Below are 20,984 nucleotides of genomic sequence, written 5' to 3'. Positions count from 1 at the left end.
AGAACAATGTTATCTTCTGGAACTCCAGAAAATCCTTTAATCCCAAGAAAAGAGAAGAGCGCTACAAACCATCGTACCTAGTTCCTTGGCATCTCCTGCCGGACTTCCGTTTTCCTGTCGTGCTACAAGTGCACTCAGAATAATTTTTGTTGCCCCAATCCTTGGCAAAGTGACATGTGTAAGAAATGGCAAGTTATTTTTCTTGGCAAATGCCTGACTGGTTTCTCGCCTCTTCCTGAGGAAGCCCCCTTCTGGAAACAGAACAATCCATTTTCGATCTCTGCTCCTGTAATTATTTTCTAGGTGCTTCCTGAGAAGAAGAAGCTGTTGGTCACGATGAGATTTTCCCTAGAAGGTAGACACACATAGAGTAAGTACAGTCACATTTGAAATTTAAAGGCTGTAAAATTAAATAGAAATAACTGCTTCTAGAGTAAATCCCAATCATAGGCTAGAATAGTGATTTCCCCCCACTTACTTCCCCTTTTGACCATACTGGAAAAAGTAAGTTATTAGCACTTACATAAATAAACCCTTCCCTCTGAAGAAAAAAATTGCTCTAATTGCCCCCAAAAGTTCGTTCATTCATCATCAGTGAGTATTTACTGAGTGCCTACTACTTACTTGCCAGGCACTGTCCTGGAGATAGAGAAGTAAGAGACCCTCATGAAGCTTACTTGAATGGGGAAGATATATAATACATATGCATATGTATATGTGCATATGTATAAATGCAACTGGTGATAAGGTTAGGAAGAAGAGTAAGAGACTAGAGAAGCTCAACAGGGTCAGGAAAAGCAGCTCCAAGGAGGTGAAATTTGAGCAAAGAGCTGATAATGTGAGGGAATAAACCAGATGAGTTTATGAGAAGATGAGTGGCATAGTACTCCAGGTGATGAGGAGAAAAAGGACAAAGGCCCTGAGGTGGGAACATGTTTGGCATGTTCAGAGAACTGTGGCAAGGCCAGTGTGGCCGAAAATTGCAGAGAGAGGTGGAGGACATATAAGAAAGGTCTTGAGCTTGGTTAAGTAGTAGTTTGGGATGGAACATCATTAGACAGTTTTCAAAAAGGGAGAGTCATGATCTTATTTACATAAAAAAAAAATCTGCTGGCTCCAGTGACAAAAAGACTATAGGAAATAAGTTAGGAGACTCCTGTAGAGTCTGGACAAGGGAGTTTGATGAGATTCAACTGTGGGATATCGATGAGAGGTGCACACATTCAGGGAAAAATCTGAAAGCTAACAGGACATTCTGATAGGCTGGATCTTAGTTGTGAGGGAAAGAGAGGAAAGAGGATAACTTGGAGACCGAAAAAAGGAACCTAGAAGCATTTTTAGGAAAGCCCAAAACCCATGACTAAATATAAGAAGGTTCTTCCTTTCAGTACGATCAATTCGCGAATAATTTTCCAGCCAACACAATTACAGAAGCTCCCCAAAATAATTTGTATACTTTCAGTCTTTAGACTAAATTATTCTAAATGCAAACTAAGTAACAATTTTCTTAGCTAATTTACGGAATTGAATTGATTATAATTAAGCTTTACTTTTTTTTTTGCAGTACGCGGGCCTCTCACTGTTGTGGCCTCTCCCGTTGCGGAGCACAGGCTCCGGGCGCGCAGGCTCAGCGGCCACAGCTCACGGGCCCAGCCGCTCCGCGGCATGTGGGATCTTCCCGAACCGGGGCACGAACCCGTGTCCCCTGCATCAGCAGGCAGACTCTCAACCACTGCGCCACCAGGGAAGCCCTAAGCTTTACTTTTAAGTTCCCTAGAGTACATGTAAAATATTTTTAATATTCTTGGAAATATCTTGTCAAAAATGTTTAGTAGCAAAGTCCCAAGAGATTTTCTTTAACATTAATACTTTTTTTCTCTCCCCTTCCCCCATGTTATAGATTTTTATTACTATCTAACAGGGAAAAAATTTTTGCTCTTCAGAAATGAATTTGTAAATCTCTCCTGTCTTCCCCTCCAGTGACACTCTAAGATATTAGGTTAGTTTCTTCCTTAAGTTATTCTGATCACTTTTTATTTTGTCTCAACCTTGTTGTGGCCAATCCCCATTCCCAATTCTTCCTGGGGGTCCAGTGCCTGCTTTTTTCCATCTCTCTGCTCAGAAAAACCAAGGGTGTTTCCAGAAAAAACTAGACAATTACACAGAATATGAAAAACAAAAATATGTTTTGTATATAAAACTGTCTGGAGGGGACTTCCCTGATGATCCAGTGGTTAAGACTCTGTGCTCCCAGTGCACGGGGCCCTGGGTTCGATCTCTGGTCAGGTAACTAGATCCCACGTCAGGGAACTAGATCCCACATGCATGCCACAACTAAGAGTACTCATGCCACAACAAAGATCCCGTGTGCTGTAACTAAGACCTGGTGCAGCCAAATAAATAAATAAATATTTTTAAAAAACTGTCTGGAGCAAAGTATAATATATGTGTTTGGGGAGACCTATTTTCATAGAGCTTAGAAGTTTTTCTACACACTTCTAGCTTATTTCTGAATTTGTGATGCTCAGAAGAGGCTTAATTAGATTCACCAGCAATTCATTACGTAATTACTACGTGTAAGGTACTGCACCATCCAGGATGAAGTGGCTAAATATATAAACACCAGATAAGTGTGGCATTACCATACATAAAAACTCTTGATATCATATTTTGGTTATCCATTTTTGAGAAAATAAAGCATGTAGCATATCAGGGAAACACTATAATGTAGTGCTGACTTCTTCTTTTTTTTTTTTTTTGCCATGCCGCGCGGCATGTGGGATCTTAGTTCCCCAAGCAGGGACTGAACCCGCAGCCCCTGCACTGGAAGCACAGAGTCTAACCACTGGACTGCCAGGGAAGTCCCTGTATGCTGACTTGATAAGAGGGTATTATTCTTTTTCCTATACTAAACTATTCCTAATGCTTGCGGCCCATTCCCAATCCACCTTCCTCCATCAAACCCATACTCATTCTTTAAATGTATGCCACATATCATCTTCTTCTCTAAGGTTTTTCTGGATTTACAGAAATTTGACGTACTCACTTTTCATACTATGAATTCACAAAGTATTTCCTCTTATTTATTTATTTAATATTATCCCGACTGGTAATCTTATTTATTTAACAATCTCCTAACTGCTAACATAGATACCTTCTGTATCATATAATGGTGACTTGTAAATAAAAATAACAGTGATAATATAGATGATGATAGTGGTAGTCATGATGAAGATGATGAAAGTAGCAGGGACTGTTCTGAGCGTATAACACGTATTACTTCATGTAATCCACACAGCAACTCTGTGAGAGGAGTACCCATTATTCTCATTTGAAAAATGAGGAAACTTTGAGAGGTTAAATAACTTGCCCAATTCACACAGCTAAGAAGCAGAAGAGCTGAGAATGTGGCAGGCGCTTGGTAAACTGTTTAGAAGCGAGGAGGGTAGAGATGAAAATATTTGCATTTTAATGTTTATGCATACTCAAATTCAGACTGAAATAACTGAAATAAATGTTTTAGGAAAAAAGATTCCCAGCTCCCTCAGATAACTAGAACTGGCTCTACCTATTATAACTGGTTTTGTGATGCCTCTTTTTACAATAAAGAATCAGATTGATCAGGCTATCACTGTGGAAAAAAATGCTCATTACTTACCTGTCTGATAAAGAAGTCTCCGTGAATTAGAGAAACAATTCCAAAGTTTGTGTACTTAAAAATATGATCCATCAACCACATCATCTGAGCAACAACCTAAAATATTTAAGAGCAAGAAATAAATGTTGAATAGAAAAAAAAAAAAACCTGACTATAGTCTAGCCAGTCTCTAAATTTTAAGTATAATCATCCAAGCATACTTTTAATTAACCTATCTTAAATCTAATGTTACTTCTACAAATAAAGCACTATATGAAAAATTACAGGTCTTCATGCATTATTTAGAAATGTGTTGTATAATTTCCAAGGATTTTGAGATTTCTCTGCTGTTTTCTGCTATTGAGTTCTAATTTGACTTCATTATATTAAGATAACCTATTCTGTATTAGGTCAATGTTTAAAATGTATTGAAGTTTGTTTTATGGCCCAGGATATAGAATATCATGGTATATGTTCCACAGATGATTAAAAAGAACGTGTATTCTGTGTTTTGGGGTGTAGTATTCTATATGTTTTGATTAGATTTTATTGGTTGATGGTGTCATTGACTTCCAGATCATTGTTGATTTTGTCTGTAAGTTCTATCAGGTGCTGATAGATGGGTACTAAAATCTCTGACTATAATTTTGTATTTATCTATTTCTCCTTTCACCTCTATCAGTTTTTGCTTCATGCATTTTGAGGTTTTGTTGTTTTGTGTTTATGCATTTAAGATTGTTATGCCTTCCTGGAAGACTGGTCCTTTTATGTAAGGGTCCTCTTTGTTTCTATTAATTTTCTTTCCTTTGAAGGTTACTTTTTCTGATATTAATATGGCCAATCTCACTGTTTTCTTTGATTAATGTGTTCATGATATATATATATATATATATATTTATATTCTTTACCTTAAAACTAACTAGTTCAGTGTATTTGAAGTTTCTTATAGACAGAATATTGTTGAATAATATGTTTATCTACTCCACCAATCTTTCTGTAACTTGCTGTATTTAGACTATTTAAACATAATATATTTATTGCTATGTTAGTGCTTAAAAAAAAAAATTACAGGTCTTGATTCCAAGTCTTGGATTCCTAAGTCACAGGTATATACATATCACTGGGTAACAAATAAAACTGAATTAACTGCTTAAATTTGAACTTAATGATTTCCAATTTGTTCTATGTAAACAAAACCTTTGGAAATTCTTATATAACTTGTAAAGTTATTTTGAAACAATACAATATGCCTAAGTTATCAAATGAGGGCTACACATTTAATTAATAAGCACTAAGGCTTTATAACATGTGACCTTAACTTAATGGCTAAAATATTAAAAGTCATAAAATATAAAGATATGAATATAAAAATTTATAAAAATATAAAAATATCCAAAATAAAAGAACATTAAAGAATTTAGTCAATAAATACACTGTAAATTTTTTAAAAATTCATTTAGTAGAATGATTTACACATTCTATTATATCATGAAGAGTATTTGTTAGTTTATACAAGGCCATACTCTTTGCCAGCATAAAAATACTCAGTTTCTTAAACACAAAAATATTATCCACTGCTGATAAGAGTTAATAGCCATATCAAGAGCAGAAGACTTTATTTCAAGCAAATTTCAAAATTAAAAGTAAGTGTAAACAGGATCTAGTAAATGAACTGGTTAATTGTTCTCCCCTGCTGAGATAACAGCATCCCTTGTTATAAGCCTTAAATAAATAAAGTGAAAACTACAGCCTCCATCAAGAAAGCAACAGAGCTCCACTTTGGTTCCTATAGGAATAACAAATGTAAACTTCATCTCTGAGCACCAAATTGTATGAACTAACATGTAAGGAAAAAACTAAGCATTGACATCCATGTGTTGCTTTTACAAAAACATTATAAAAGCCCACAAATAATATTCAAGCTTCTGATGTAATTTTTCAGTATCACTGAATAGTTCATTTACATGACTCCTATTCCAACAGTTTTACCATATAAAGTAACTTTAAAAAAATAAAGATACATATATGAAAGACTGATTTCCAAATCAATTAATACAGAATGAAATAATCACCAACATCTCATTTTTGAATCTTGTTTTGCTTGGTAATGATAACCACTTCGTTTAGATAAATTGAGATGGGAACTAAATGGAATTTGCTGAAAAGTGCCCCAAGAAACAAAACAAAAAGCAAGTGGATTCAACCTGTAAAACCTTTGAGCTTTATACACAGTTTGAAGTGTGGCTGCAATTTATTGCTCTCTGGGTTTAATACCAACACTAAAGTAACTAGCTTTTATGTTTAATCTTACACTTATAGTGGATTTACCGCCTCAGTAAGAAGGGTAACGTAAAACAAATTCAGTAAGACAGCCAAGCTATCTTCTGAGATTTGTATGGATAATTCTGTCCTAACTTATTTTAGGGGAAACGTTACAAGTCAATAACTATTTATTACATATCTAAAAGTTCTATTGATAGAAATAAAAATTCTTAGTTTTATCATCAATTGCCACAAAAGGGGCAAGACTCCTCACTTCACAGATACTTATTAAAAAGGTACCAGCACGTATAGAAAATATAACTAATCCTTTGTTTCATATTTCTGAAAAAATGAGGTCAGTAAACAAAAGCTGCCTGAATCAACTCTGTCGAGGTGACAGGCTGTCACTCAGAACGTTGTTAGGTATTTCCAAGGGACAAAATTGCTCTACATCAATTATTCTTTACCAGGAAGCACGAATTTTCTACATGTCAAAACATCTGGGGAGGCTTACATGAATGGCTCCATTCTTCATAGCCTTCTGAAATTTTAGTGGAGTCAATGGTTTTCTAGTTTAGAAGTCTGCAAGGACAATTTTGGCTGTCACAATGACTAGGGAGTTCTACTAGCATGTAGTAGGTTGCAGCCAGGTAAGGAAAACAATGTGCAGCAGGACAGTCCAGAACAACAGTGCCGTCCTACCAAAATGCAAGCAGTGCCCCCACTGAGGAACAATGACAGGTGCTACAGGAATTCCTGAATTCAAAAAGCTATGTTATACTCATATCACCATTAAACTAGTATTTTTAAACTGGCCCAAAATTTAGCATTAGCTTTCTTTCTTTGAAAGTGCCCATGGAGCAATTAATCAAGTAAACATTCCTACTTGTGAATGTAAATTAATATTGCCCTATACTTATTACGCAGGAGGCAGAAATTTTAATGCTTCCACCTTTTTATTTTTCAATTACTCCTTTATGAAACAAGATAAAAAATTCTTCAAGGTTTCAAATTATTTTGTAATATTAGATAGTAATATCAGTATAATTAATCTGAAAATAAAAACAAAATAACTCTGGACAGAAAAATGAACCAAAGACCAACTAACTAAAATCTTTTTACAAAAGCAAACAAATAAACTAAAATTTTTTTTTGTCCACAATATCGGTGAATCTCAGATTACCTGATACTCTGGTTAATACAGTTCTCACCTCTGCCAAACGGGAGTTAGAGTAACAAAGTTAGGCATATTTATACTCACTGTTTTAAGCACTCTTTGAGATTCAAAAACCAATAGAAGACACTGTAGGCCCTCAGAAAAATCACTATAAATTTAAGTATCTTATCGGTAAGCATAAAAGTGTTCTCCTTGATACAAAGCCAAACAAACTAGTTTTTACACAATTTTAACATCAAGAATTGAGGGGACAGGCAGTAAATATTATTATAATGCAAATATATCTACATAGTGATATTCTTTTATTTTAACAATTCTGAATATAAGAAAGGACTGAATTTATTCTACATTCCAGCAAAATTATGCCTCTGCTTTTCAGATAAACAACAAAAACAGATTCCATAATAAGCAAACATATTTTCCATTTACTGTCACCTCATTTTCTGACCGCTGAGCTGCTGAATCAAACTCTCTGGGACCTAAACACACCAGGCGTATTCTTGCCTTAGTGTTTTAGCCAAGATTATTTCACTAAAGAAGAGGCCCTTGCTCCACTACTCTGCCTAACTAAATTCTACTCACCCTTCAAGGTCAAGTTTACGTCCTCTCTCCTCCACAAAGTTTTCTATATCCACCAAGTACATGGTGAGCTCACTTTCCACTGAATATTTCTCACTTTGCAATTTAGTATTGTTTGCTATTCCCTCTCTCCACCTACCACTAGATTATTAGTTGCTTTAAGGGGATAGTATCTTATAGGATGGTCTTCTATATTTATAGTCGGTGACCATGAATATGAAACACCTATAAAATACCAACTGATTTGTTTCTTCACTATTAGGCCAAATATTAATTCCATTAATTTTATATATTTTCTATTTATTTACTTTTCTATGAACATAACCGCTTTACCTTCTCTTAAGGTAACAATTCTTTTAATGTTAAAGACTGACTTTATGTTAAACCCTCCCAGTTTATAGGTATGTTTTAGGTAGCAATATAAGCAATATGAAATCAACAGTTCAAACACAGCCCTAGAACACTGAATAAAATGGCCCTAATATCTTTCCTTTCAATTTGCTTTCTAAGTGAAATCCAAAATATTTACCTTACTTTCTTCTGGCTAAAGATCCCCAAGATCACCTAATTCCCTGTCCAATTTTACTCTTCTATCTTAAGCAAACTGCTTTTTGTGTTTGTATTTCTCAAACTGGCAATCCACCACTCACCTCAAGACAGCCCCATGCTGAACCATATTAACTTTGCTTCCATTTCAGTTATCTTTTTTAAAAAACAGCTTTGTGGAGATATAATCCACATTATCCCAGTTGTTTTTCTTTAGGTCTGTAAATTCCTCTCTTAGAATAATTTAGAGTTATATACATAGTATATTTCTCTTTTTAAATTTTTCTAAATTTTCATGAAAAGTATACATATTAAAGTGTAAGTCTACATTCCCAACTGTGGTAAGATCCGTAAATTGATTCTCTGTTAACCTCCCCGTTCTGCAGTCTATCTCTGCCTTCAGGATGGCTTACCAGTCCTTTGTCCTGGAGACACATCATCAAAGTACACACATCTCCTGTTGCCTGATGATTCACCAACATTACTGCTTCATCTTTTGAAATTGCTTTAATATCTTCCCCCCATTCCATCACTGTAAGAACAAAAAGTTTCAAAGCTGTCATTTAAAAAATTCATACATTTCTAGAAGACTTATATTAGAAACACTGGTGCACATTAATGATGATACATCACTTAGCTAAAACTTCTAAAAGTTTAGAACTAAGTTTATTTCCTATAAAAATCAGGATGTTCATCTTTTATAGAGACCCAAAATATCTGTTAAAATGTAAAATGGCCATACCTTTGATTTAGAAATTCTATTTAAGAGTTTATCCTATAGAAACATTTGTCCAAACAGGCAAAGATATGCACAAAGGATATTTATTGCAACTTAAATGTTCACCAACAGGGGAATGGATAATTTTTATATAATGGAAGAGTATAAACCCATTAAAAGAATGGAGGATATCTCTATACACTAACCCAAAAGGACTTCTTATAAAGTAAACAAAACATACCACAAAACAGTATATATAATAAAATCCTATCTTTTCAAAGAAGGAATAAAATTTACATGTAACTTAATACATTGAAAAAAGTCTGAGGAAATGAATTCAAAACTTAATACTGATCATCATTGGGAGGTGGTTCCCAAAGCCCCCTTAAATTCTACTTTATAATAAAATATACAAATATTATAAAATGTGTAGGCATTTTCATTTTACAAGAAAACTAATTAAAGATGTTACATTTATTAAAAATCCCCAGATGAAAAGTCAATGCACCAAAGCCTATATGTACACTCTAAGGAAAACAGTGATATCTCCAAGTAGTTACGCCTCATTTTATACCAAATTTACTACACGCAAAAAAATAAAACTGAGCATCAGTGTCAAACATCAGGACTCTACAAAGAAGGTTCTAAGTTCCTCAAATGTCTGACGTGAATTACCAGAGGCTGAATATATGTTAGCATTCACTCATCTCACTCACTGCTATAAGGAAAGAAGCTGAGTCACCTGTGTGTAATAGTTCTGGATGAAATAGGGATGGGAGACCTGCTGCTCACCTGCTTTACCTCTGCCAGCCTCCCTCCTTCACAGTCACCTTTCACTGTCAGCCCAATACAGCGGAGCTCCTCATTTGAGAAAAGAGTTCTGTTAATTTTTTCTTTTTATTAAAAGCCATTTAAGGGCTTCCCTGGTGGCGCAGTGGTTAACAACCTGCCTGCCAATGCAGGGGAAATGGGTTTGAGCTTTGGTCTGGGAAGATCCCACATGTCGCGGAGCCACTAAGCCCGTGCGTCACAACTACTGAGCCTGCGCCCTAGAGCCCGCAAACCACAACTACTGAGCCCGTGTGCTACAACTACTGAAGCCCCCGCACCTAGAGCCCGTGCTCCGCAACAAGAGAAGCCCCCGCTTGCCGCAACTAGAGAGCCCGTGTGCAGCATGGAAGACCCAATGAAGCCAAAAAAAAAACCCAAACCAGCCACTTAAGCAAGGCATCTATGCATTCATTTTAAGGATCTTAAAGATTTGTATTAAGGGAATTTCAGCTGGGCTGAACATATATTCAGTTGTGGTACCTACTTGCAAAGTGAGGTATTCCAGTCATTCTCTCAGAAGTTATTACTAACACACAAATAGCTTACACTGTATGGTGAAAGTTTTAAAAATGAATGCAGAATGGAAACTACATTACAGATGGCAAGTAATCCTTAAGGAATAGATGTAGAACACTGGGGACAGCCCAGCAACACCAACTTTCCTTCAGAGCGGCCTTTCCTTTCCCAAGTTGCCAGTGAAGTTTAGCTGACAAGCTAACTTTACTGAAACATATTGAATAGCTGATATACATTGTGTGTGGGAGCAGGGGGAGTATAAACTGGTACAAGAGTTTTGGAAGTCAATTTGGCGATATATATATCAGAACTAAGAAATGTGAAAATCCTTCTACCCAGCAATTCTACTTCTAGGAATTCATCTTACAGATATACTTATTCATGTGTAAAATGACACATATGCAAAGCTCTTTATTGCATCATTGTTTATAAGAGCAAAGATGAAAACAACTAAAACGAGAGACTAGTTCAAATTCATAGAAGTTTCTAAAATGGTGGCTGACAGGAGGGAAAACTGGGGAGTTGTTTAATTAGTATGGAGTTTTGGTTTTGTAAAATGAAAAAGGTTTGGAGATTGGTTACACAATAATGTGAATATACTTAACAATACTGACACTTAAAAATGGTTAAGATGGTAAATTTTATGTTATGTGTATTTTGTCACAATTAAAAATAAAAAGGGAGACTAGTTAAATAAATTATAATATATCCATGCAATGGCATATTATGTAATCATAGCATTTTTACACTAACATGGAATGATATACTATAAGTAATAAAAGCAAAGTGCAGAACAGTGTGTGAAGAGAGAATATATTTACTAAATGAAAACTCCTCATATCATGTCTCTGTTGACAACCCTTCAATGAATGTGCGCGCGCGCACGCACACACATACACACACACACCACCATTCTTTCATTAATTCATTCTTCACTCAATAAATCAGCATCAGGCACTGTGGATATAAAACAAATAAGAACAAAAGTATTATTCTAATGCAGTTAAAACACTCAAGAAAAGTCTAACTTGGTTCTATAAATATTAGGCTATTAAGAGGTAATGTGGAAAGTCTTCTAGTTCCACATCTATATAAATAGATGTTTCATAACCAAATAGCCCTTTAATGCAATTTCTGCTACATGAATGGAAAATACTAGATACCTAGGCCTGTGCAGAGGAAAGCATATGTGTGAATATAACTGCAAATAAAAATAAGTTTTCTACTTAAAATGTATCTTACTTGCTTTATATAAAGTAGATAAATCTAGTGTGTTGGTTTAAATCTCAAAATATAAATTGAATTTAGAACTCTCTGTTCTGGCTTAAATAGTGTCCCACCAAATTTACATCCATCCAAAACCTGTGAATGTGACCCTATTTGGAAACAGGGGCTTTGTAGATGTATCAAGTTAAGATGAGGTCATAATGGATTAGGATGGGCCCTAAACCTATATCCAATATGACTGGTATCCTTATAAAAAGAGGGAAATTTGGACAGAGATACACAGAGAGAATGCCATGCGACAATGGAGGCCAAGACTGGAGTGATGTGTCTACAAGCCAAGGACTGCAGACAACCACCCAAAGCGAGCAAGAGGCAAGGAAGGATCCTTCCCACCAGAGGCTTCAGACAGAACACAACCCTGTCAGCACCTCAATTTCAGACTTCTAACCTCTGGAACTGTGAGAGAATAAATTCCTGTTGTTTTACCTTTTTTTTTTTTTTTTTTTTTTTTTTTTGCGGTACGCGGGCCTCTCACTGCTGTGGCCTCTCCCGTTGCGGAGCACAGGCTCCGGACGCGCAGACTCAGCGGCCATGGCTTACGGGCCCAGCCGCTCCGCGGCATGCGGGATCCTCCCGGACCGGGGCACGAACCTGTGTCCCCTGCATCGGCAGGCGGACTCCCAACCACTGCGCCGCCAGGGAAGCCCAAGCCACAGGAACTTTGTTTGTGGTACTTTGTTATGGCAGCCCTCTGAAACTAATATACTCCACCCTCCTCAATTTTCCCCATCCTTTCTCTTTTCCATTCTATTCCCCCCAAATTATAGTTTTTTTTTTCTAACCAACTATAGGAAAAGAACAACAGCACTGTATTTTAAACATCCAGAACATTATAACAGAAATCTACCATTACTTATTATAAATGGTTCTCAATGTTTATTTCTATAATACTTTCAGGGTATAATCATTAAGAGTTAATCCAATACATATTTTATCTCTCAGCCACAACTTAGCTAAAATTAATTTTCAAACTACATGTTAATTTGCTAAGACTCACACATACTAAATCAAACAAGTGAAGGTAGAAGGATCAACTTTTTAAAATTATCCTAATGTAGCAATAAAGTCATGTTGGATTTTATTCAACAATAAATTTCATTTCCAGTATCTATGGTATTCTTTTACCAAACCATTATACACTTCAAAGATCACTGTTAGAAAGTTATATGACTAACAAAATCAAGATTAAAAAATGCTTGTAGAGAAAAAGCATTTATTTTATGTATGAAATAGCTATGTTCCTCAAATCATACCCTGCTATCCAAACCAGTAAGTATAATAATGGAGCCAGTATCTTAATCAAGGAATAAAATTATTCTCATGTTAAAGAACAGAAGCTATGGATGCCTGCCAGTTCTTACATTGTACTTGATTAGAAGGACAAAAATATTTTAACACACTGTTCTGTGAAAGGAATTCTCAAAAAAGAACTGGGTCAGGTCCACTATTTCCAAAGGGAATGAAAGACAACTGAGTAAAAACTGGAAGAAAAGTTCCCTAGTTGTAATAGAATTTTTAAAAATTCTTGTTAAAAACCAAAGCCAAAGATTATCACCTACTACACACACACACACACACACACACACACACACACACACACACATTAATAAACCTCCCCCCAAGGTTTTAGACTAAAATTGATCATGACAGTTCACATCTCAAAAAGAAAATAAAAACAATAAACCATCATAATTTCCTTAAAAACAGTGATGCTAAAGCTGTTATACTGACCCACAAAACAGAATTAATGTGGAGAAGAAAGGTTGCTTTATACACGACCATAATAGCTTACTTCTCAAAGTTCAAAAAAAAATGCCTGCAAGCTGATGCCACAAACTATTTTACCATTCTGTGACTCACTTAAGAAACATTAATAATATCACTATGCTACTCAAACATACTGTGAAGATGAATGAGATATAAATGACAGAATCACAGATGTCCTGGGCAGTTAGATTACATGACAGTTGAAGTTACTTTTGAAATCACTATTAACTAAAAGAGTCATACAACTACTGTGTCACGTAAGGTCAGGTATTCTAATATGAATAGTAAAGATTAGAGAGCAAAAAAACACATGAAAGAATCTCATGTAGCTCAGGAACTGTGGCTTTCAGTAACACACATTGGAGGCAGAGTGGGTTGGACTCATCCAAAGTTAGGGGTTAGCAGAGGAAGATAAAAAGGGAGTGAGGACCTGAAGGGTAGCCGTGAGAAAGTAGATTAAGGCACTGATTAATGGAGAGGAGACTGGTGAGGAAAGTAACCAAGCAAGGGGGTAATTCACTAAAGAAAACTGAGGGAGGGCTATTATAGTAGAGATACTTGAAGCCATCCCCCATCTCCACCTTTACCCATCCTACTCAAACCCCCATAGATAGGGCCCAGATGTTGTGAGAAAGCCCCCGGGTGAATCTAATGTATATCTGTAAATAAGAACCACTGGAATTTTAGCTCTGATGAGTTTTGTTTTATTTTCTTAAAACAAGTATACTGAACATACTAGGAAGTTGTGGTCAGTGCCCTTTTTTTGGCACTTTAATTAATTTAATTTAATTTAAGAGGTTAAATTTCAGGAGGCAAGGCTCAAGGTGTAGCTTTTGGAGGGGTTGCTTAATTAAAAGAATAATAGTAGCATATATTATTAAATAGATATATAATTAAATACTAATAATCTTAATAGCCAACATTTATAGAATGCTTACTATGTGTCAGGCATTAATAATTAGTAAGAGAAAATAATTCACATTATTTTCCTATGTAATCTTCACAAAATCCCAAATGTACAGACACTGTTATCCCCAATTTACAATTGAAGAAAATGAGACACAAAAGGTTAAGCAGTATCTTCAAAGTTACACAGTTAGGAAGTAGGGGAACTGGGATTCAAAACCACTGTATCATGCTGTCACTGCTGGCAGGCTACATCAAGGAACCTTGAGAACAGTAACGGGTAAGTTGCCCGCACAGCCCCTGACGTTGCCCATGACTATGCCAAGAAGTGGGGTGGACAAGCCAAGTCCCAAAGTCCTCAACAAATAAGGTTAGTGGGCGGCAACAATAAGGAATGGTGCAGAAGCCAAGGATCAAGAGTTTTTTGCATGACAGTTGAATAATAAACAAGTCTAAAGAGGCAAAGAGTATCTAAGAAAAAAAAAAAATCAACATTGTCTTTGGGCCCAGGATACAGGTATCTTAAATTTAATGTGCTCAATACAGAACCAGCTCTTTACCCTAGTCTTCTCCATCTCAGCGAAGGACACCATCATTCACCCAGTCAATTCAAGACCAAACCTAAGACCACTTTTGATTCCCCCCTTTCCTCAATTCTCCATATTTAATCCATCTCTAAGTCCTTTGGACTCTTATCTCCAAAACACATCCTGCAACCTCTATGTCTCTCCTTCTTTACTACTACTACTCTAGGCCAAGCCATCAATACCTCTTTCTGGGACTTCTGAAGTGACCTCCTAACTAGTCTTCTCACTTCCACTCTAGCCACCTGCTTAAAAGAAAACTTTAAAATAGTTGCTAGGGCTTCCTTGGTGGCGCAGTGGTTGAGAGTCTGCCTGCCGATGCAGGGGACACGGGTTCATGCCCCGGTCCGGGAAAATCCCACATGCCACGGAGCGGCTAGGCCCACTGAGCCTGTGCGTCCAGAGCCTGTGCTCCGCAAGGGGAGAGGCCACAACAGTGAGAGGCCCACGTACCGCAAAAAAAAAAAAAAAAAAAAAAAATAGTTGCTAATTTCAAATACCAGTATAATCTAAATCACCACTGGCAAGAATGGAAAAAGAAAGAGCAAGAAAGTCAAAGATAATACGTGATAATTAACTCTAACTGGTATTGAGATTTGCTTTAACTTAAACCTAGACAGTTTCCAACAGGGGAGATATTGGTATCTCGGGAGAAGCAATTCTTCCTGCAGTCATCAGCACTGTAAAACTTTTAGCACACCTGGACAACATTCTCTGTTACAACCCTAAAGAGCCTACACATTTCCAAACATCCCACCCCCACCTCTATCCATTTAAAACCACTAAGTTAGAAAGTTCAAAATGATTTAGGTCAATATAAACCTGTGGTAAAATCAGAGTGAGGTTAAATAACAAATGAGAATAGTACAGACAACATGAGGACTAAGTGAACATGTGCTTATTAAAAACAAAGATCAAGCCCTCTGATGCCTAATCTTTACCCACTCAGCCCCAGGATATGGCAGCAAGAGTTTGGAGAAGTCTTCTCTAGGAAATCTGATCAGCTCAAGAGAAAAGATCCAAAAATATTGACATTTAGGATTCTCCAGTGAAGTATTCCAATCAGATTATCCTACAATGAGGCTTAGTGTGGACAAGACGCAGCCACTAACAGGGCTACCAATCAACTTTATAGTCCCCTACTCTTAAATAAGAACAGATCGTCATGTATTACCAGATACCCAGGGAAAGCCTTTAATGTGAAAGACAGAAAATAAAGCAGCCTATTAAAGAAATTGATTTTATAGTCAGAAATCTTCCAAAAAATAATTCTTCTGGCCCAGATGATTTCACTAGCAAATTCTGCCAAACATTTTAAAAAGAAATAACACCAATTCTATACAATCTCTTCCAGAAAATAGAAAAGAAGGGAAAACTTTCAAGTTTACTTTATAAGGCCAGCATTACCCTTACACCAAAACCAGAAACAAACAAACAAAACTATAGACTTATATCCATTAAAATCCTCAAAAAATGTTAGGAAATGGAATCCAACAATATACACTGCAACCAAGTAAGGTTTATCGTCACAGGAATGCATGGTTGATTGAATATTAAAAATTAATCAGTGTAATAGTCCACCATATTAACAATCTAAGGAAGAAAAACCTCATGATTATATTGCTATGGTCTGAAGGTCTCTGTCCCCCTAAAATTCAAATGTTGAAGTCCTAACCCCCAAAGGTGATGGCATTAGCAGATGAGGACTTTGGAAAGTGATTAGGTCATAAGGGTTGAGCCCTCATGAATGGGATTAGTGCACTTATAAAAGAGATCCTACTGAGCTGTCTAGCCCATTCTACCAAATGAGGGCACAGTGAAAAGGCTATGAACCATGAAGAGAGCCCTCATCAGAAGGTGACTATGCTGGTACCTTGTCTTGGATTTCCAAGCCTCCAGAACTATAAGCAATAAATTTCTGTTGTTTATAAGTCACCCAGCCTGTGACATTTTGTTATAGCAGCTCAAACAGACTAAGACACATATGAATTGATGCACAAAAAGCACTAAACAAATTCCAATATACATTTATGAAAAAAACTCTCAGTAAACTAAGAACAGAAAGGAATTTCCTCAATGTAATAAAGTGTTTCTACACAAAACCTATAGTTAACATAATATTTAGTATTAATTATATATGAGTGCTTTCTCCCTAAGATTGAGAACAAGGCAAGGATGTCCAATCTCACCTCTCTTATTTAACATTATTCCAGAAGTCCTAGCCAGTTCAATAATGCAAAAATAAATAAATAAATATAAAAGAAAAAGAAATGAAAGTCATACAGGTTGGAAAGGAAGAGATAATTCTGCCCATATTCACAAATAGCATGACTGTCTCTGTAGAATGTCCCAATTAATCTACAAAAAGCTCCTATTATTAATAAGTGAGTTTAGCAAAGTTACTAACAGGAAGTATCAATCATATTTTTATACTAGTAATGAATGATAGGAAATTTTAAAAAATTAAATCCCACTTACAATAGCTCAAAAAATATACTTAGGTATAAATCTAAAACACATGGACAGGATCTGTATGCTGAAAACTACAAAATGCTGATGAAAGACATCAAAGAAGGCCAAAATGAAATGAATACCATGTTCATGAATTGAAAGATTCAACACATTAAAGATATCAATTCTCCCACAAATTGATCTACAAGTAAAACACAATTCTAATCAAAATGCCAATAAGAATTTTTGCAGATACAGGCAATTGGATTCTAAAACTTATAAAGAAAGGCCAACAAACTAGAAAAACCAAAATAACTTAGAAAAGGAAAAATGAAGTTGGAGGAATCACACTACCCAATTTTAAAACTTACTATAAAGCTACAATAATCAAATGGCATGGTATTGGTGAAGGATCAGACACACAGATCAAAAGAGCAGAAAAGAGAGTCCAGAAATAGACCACACAAATATGGCCAAGTGATTTGACAAAGGTGTAAAGTCAATCCAATGGAGAAAGAATAGTCTTTTCAAAAAACAATGTTAGAAAAATATGAAACCTAAACCTATACCTTATACAACAATTAATTTGAAATGGATCATATAGTTAAATGTAAAACTTAGAACTCCAAAACTTCCAGAAGAAAATTTAGGGGAAGACCTCCATGACCTGGGGTTAGGCAGTGTTCTTAGACTTGACAGGAAAAGCATAACTCATAAAAGAAAAAAAAATCAGTAAATTGCACTTCATCAAAATTTAAACCTTTTGCTCAGCAAGAGACACTGTTAAGAGAATGAAAAGACTGGGAGAAAATACATGCAATCACATATCCAACAAAGGATTTGTGTCTTTGTATCCAGAATACTTATAGAACTTCTAAAACTCAGCAATAAGATAACAAACCACCCAATTAAAAACCAGGCAGAAAACTTGGACACCTCACCAAAGATGATATAAGGATGGCAAACAACCATATGCAAAGATGTTCAACATCATCAGCCACTAGGGAAATATAAATTAAAACCATGACAAGCAACTACTATACATTTACTAGAATGACTAAAATTAAACATACTTATAATACCAAATTTTAATAAGGATGCAGAAAAATTGGAACTTGTAGACACTGCTGATAGAAATGCAAAATGTATAGCCACTCTGGAAACAGTTTGGCAGTTTTTTATAAAGTTAAAAATACACTTACCATCTGACCCAGGAAACCCACTCCTGGGTATTTACCCTAGAGCAGGGGTTAGCAAACTTTTTCTGCAAAGGGTCAGCCATTAAATATTTTAAGCTTTGCAGGCCACATATGGTCTCTGTTGCAAATTCTTCTTTTGTTGTTGTTGTTTTTTACAAACCTTTACAAATGTAAAAGCCATTCTTAGCTCATAGGGCCATATAAAAACAGGCAACAGGAAAATTTGGCCCATTGGGCATAGTTTGTTGACTCCTACCCTAGAGAAATGAAAACTTAAGTTAATACGGAAACCTGTACATGAATGTTATATCAGCTCTATTCATAATTGCTAAAAGCTAGAAACAAACCAAATGTCCTTCAGTAGCTGAATGGATATAAACTGTGGTACATTCATACAGTGGAATACGACTCAGCAACAAAAAAGAACATTCTAATGATACATGCAACAACTTGGATGACTTTCAAAGGCATGCTGAGTGAAAGAAGTCAGTCTCAAAAGGTTACATAATGCATGAATCCATTTTATGACATTCTCAAAAAAGACAAAATTATAGTGAAAGAGAACAGATCAGGGATTGCCAGGGTTAGAAGTTGGGGGAGAATGTGATTACCAAGGATAATGATGACTAAAGCATGGTAGAGCTACAGATAATTTTTGCTCTGTTATTTTTCTTTCTTTTCTTTATATTTTTCTGTTTTCAGCATTTGACTTATTACTTTTGTAATTCAGGAAGGTTTTTCTCCCCAGATCAAAGTATTAATGAAGATACTACTACTGGGCTGCACTCTTTTTATTTGTTTCTTAAATGTTCATTTTCTCACTTTCACTAACTAAAAACCTCTCCCCCTGAGTAGTCTGGTTCAAATGTATTTTATTAAACCACTGAGAGTTGAAGTAGCTAAGACTTTACATCTTAAGTTTCTTTTTATAGTATGTTCCAATAAAAGTACTTCACTCTATGCAAAATGCTCAACTTGCTCAAAGTTTTGTTTTCTCAACCTTTTAAATAGCTTCTTACATTCACTTGTAAGTTGACCAACAGAACACTATACTAAATTCAGAGATGGGGATTTAAACCAAAGGTACTTTAATTTGTTTCCATTGGGAAAAGTGTAAGCAGTGGGATTAATTACTATCTGCCTTAGGCTGCTAAAATGAGTAATTGGAAGAAGGGAAATTCTAACTTCTCCTAAAGGTAAAGGATTGCACCAAATTGCTAGGAAATAAGTGGGCAATGTAGGTACTTCTCTGCTTTGCTACTAGAGCTCTATATAGTTTTAGAATCAGACTATTACATATGGTAGGGGTTTTGATTTTAATGAAGTTTACAGCTAGAAAGGAATTTACAGATATCTGAATCCAAGTTCCTCACTTCACAGATACTTTATCAAATACAGGAAACAGAACTCTACGGCTGCTTCTTGACTGACCGAATTAGTTGCAAAGAAAAACATACAGATGGTAAGGATAATTAATTTACAGCACCTCCTGCTCACTATCCCCCAAAGCACTTACTGATGCATTCATTCATTCAACTAGTTTTATTCTCTTCATAGAGAAATAGGATTCTACCACTGTGGGGGACATAAATGTATACAGGGATTCTATCACAAGGTAATTAACTCATTAAATTCAACTATAGGAACTTAGCAAAAAAGAAAGAGAGAAAAAGTAAAAGGTGAGAGAAGAGAGAGCATGGAAGGGCAGAAATAAAAGACTGAAACAGAGAACATTTTAAATAGTACAAGCAATTTTGCCAGCCTTTCCAGTCCTCAGATCTATGCCCTGGAGGAAGCTTGAGACTGGAATTGTGAATCTGCTGTTCCTCATCAATTCAGCGGGCATGTGCCTGTCATCAGGCCAGCACCTTACTGAGGCAGCAGCTCACTGAGCTGGATGATTTCAGTTTTTAAAACATACATTTTCTTCCATAAAAAACTTAAGCAAACTTTTTAATTGATGCAATATGATCCCTGCCCTCAAGAAGTCTGCTCACTTATTGAGAATAAAGGATAAATTGGGGATTAATGCATTACACATGAAGATATGTACCACAGGAGGCAGGGAAAGAAGAAATCATTGGGAGCTAAAACATGAAGGGAAGAGATACCAAAGACATGGGGGAAATGGCCTTGAACAGACAGTTGCTACTGGAAAAAATGGAAAATGAGGTTGTATCTGTAAATAAGAGGTCAGATTACAGAGGTACTTTTAGAAGTCAGATAGTACAATTTAGGCCAGGAGATATAAAATCCCTTTTTTTGTCACCAAGCAGGTGACATAAGTGAGGGAAGTGGGCTTCCTATATGACAGAAGAGAGCAGTGGGACTGTGTGAAAAACAGAGTGCATGCCCCACCCCCAAAGAGGGCAGCTACCTATCCAGCTCCAGGCTGTTGCCGATATCTGGGAATGTGGACCCCGGTTACCAGACCCTCCAATTTTTTAAGAGTAATTGGAAATTTGAGAGTTCTTATGAAAGTTAAATAAAGAGGAGATCAACAATGGAGGAAGGTTCCTGGGCA

The 20,984-nt window shown here is 36.0% G+C and overlaps 1 protein-coding gene across 4 annotated transcripts in view; it reads right to left on the bottom strand.

The window, feature by feature from the left end:
• The window catches only part of LPGAT1 (lysophosphatidylglycerol acyltransferase 1), a 111,317-nt gene that overhangs the window by 35,333 nt on the left and 55,000 nt on the right, over positions 1–20,984 (bottom strand). For all 4 annotated transcript variants that reach the window (XM_082613214.1, XM_082613216.1, XM_082613215.1 and 1 more), the window contains 3 exons: positions 8,615–8,733; positions 3,659–3,754; positions 78–348 (listed from right to left, as the gene is read on the bottom strand). In XM_082613214.1, coding sequence (XP_082469340.1) covers positions 78–348; positions 3,659–3,754; positions 8,615–8,733 — 486 coding nt within the window. The remainder of the gene's footprint in view (positions 1–77; positions 349–3,658; positions 3,755–8,614; positions 8,734–20,984) is intronic.

Source organism: Mesoplodon mirus, assembly GCF_964341445.2.
Source record: "Mesoplodon mirus genome assembly, chromosome: 3".
NCBI lineage: Eukaryota > Metazoa > Chordata > Mammalia > Artiodactyla > Ziphiidae > Mesoplodon > Mesoplodon mirus.
This window is presented reverse-complemented; position numbering and strand designations above follow the sequence as displayed.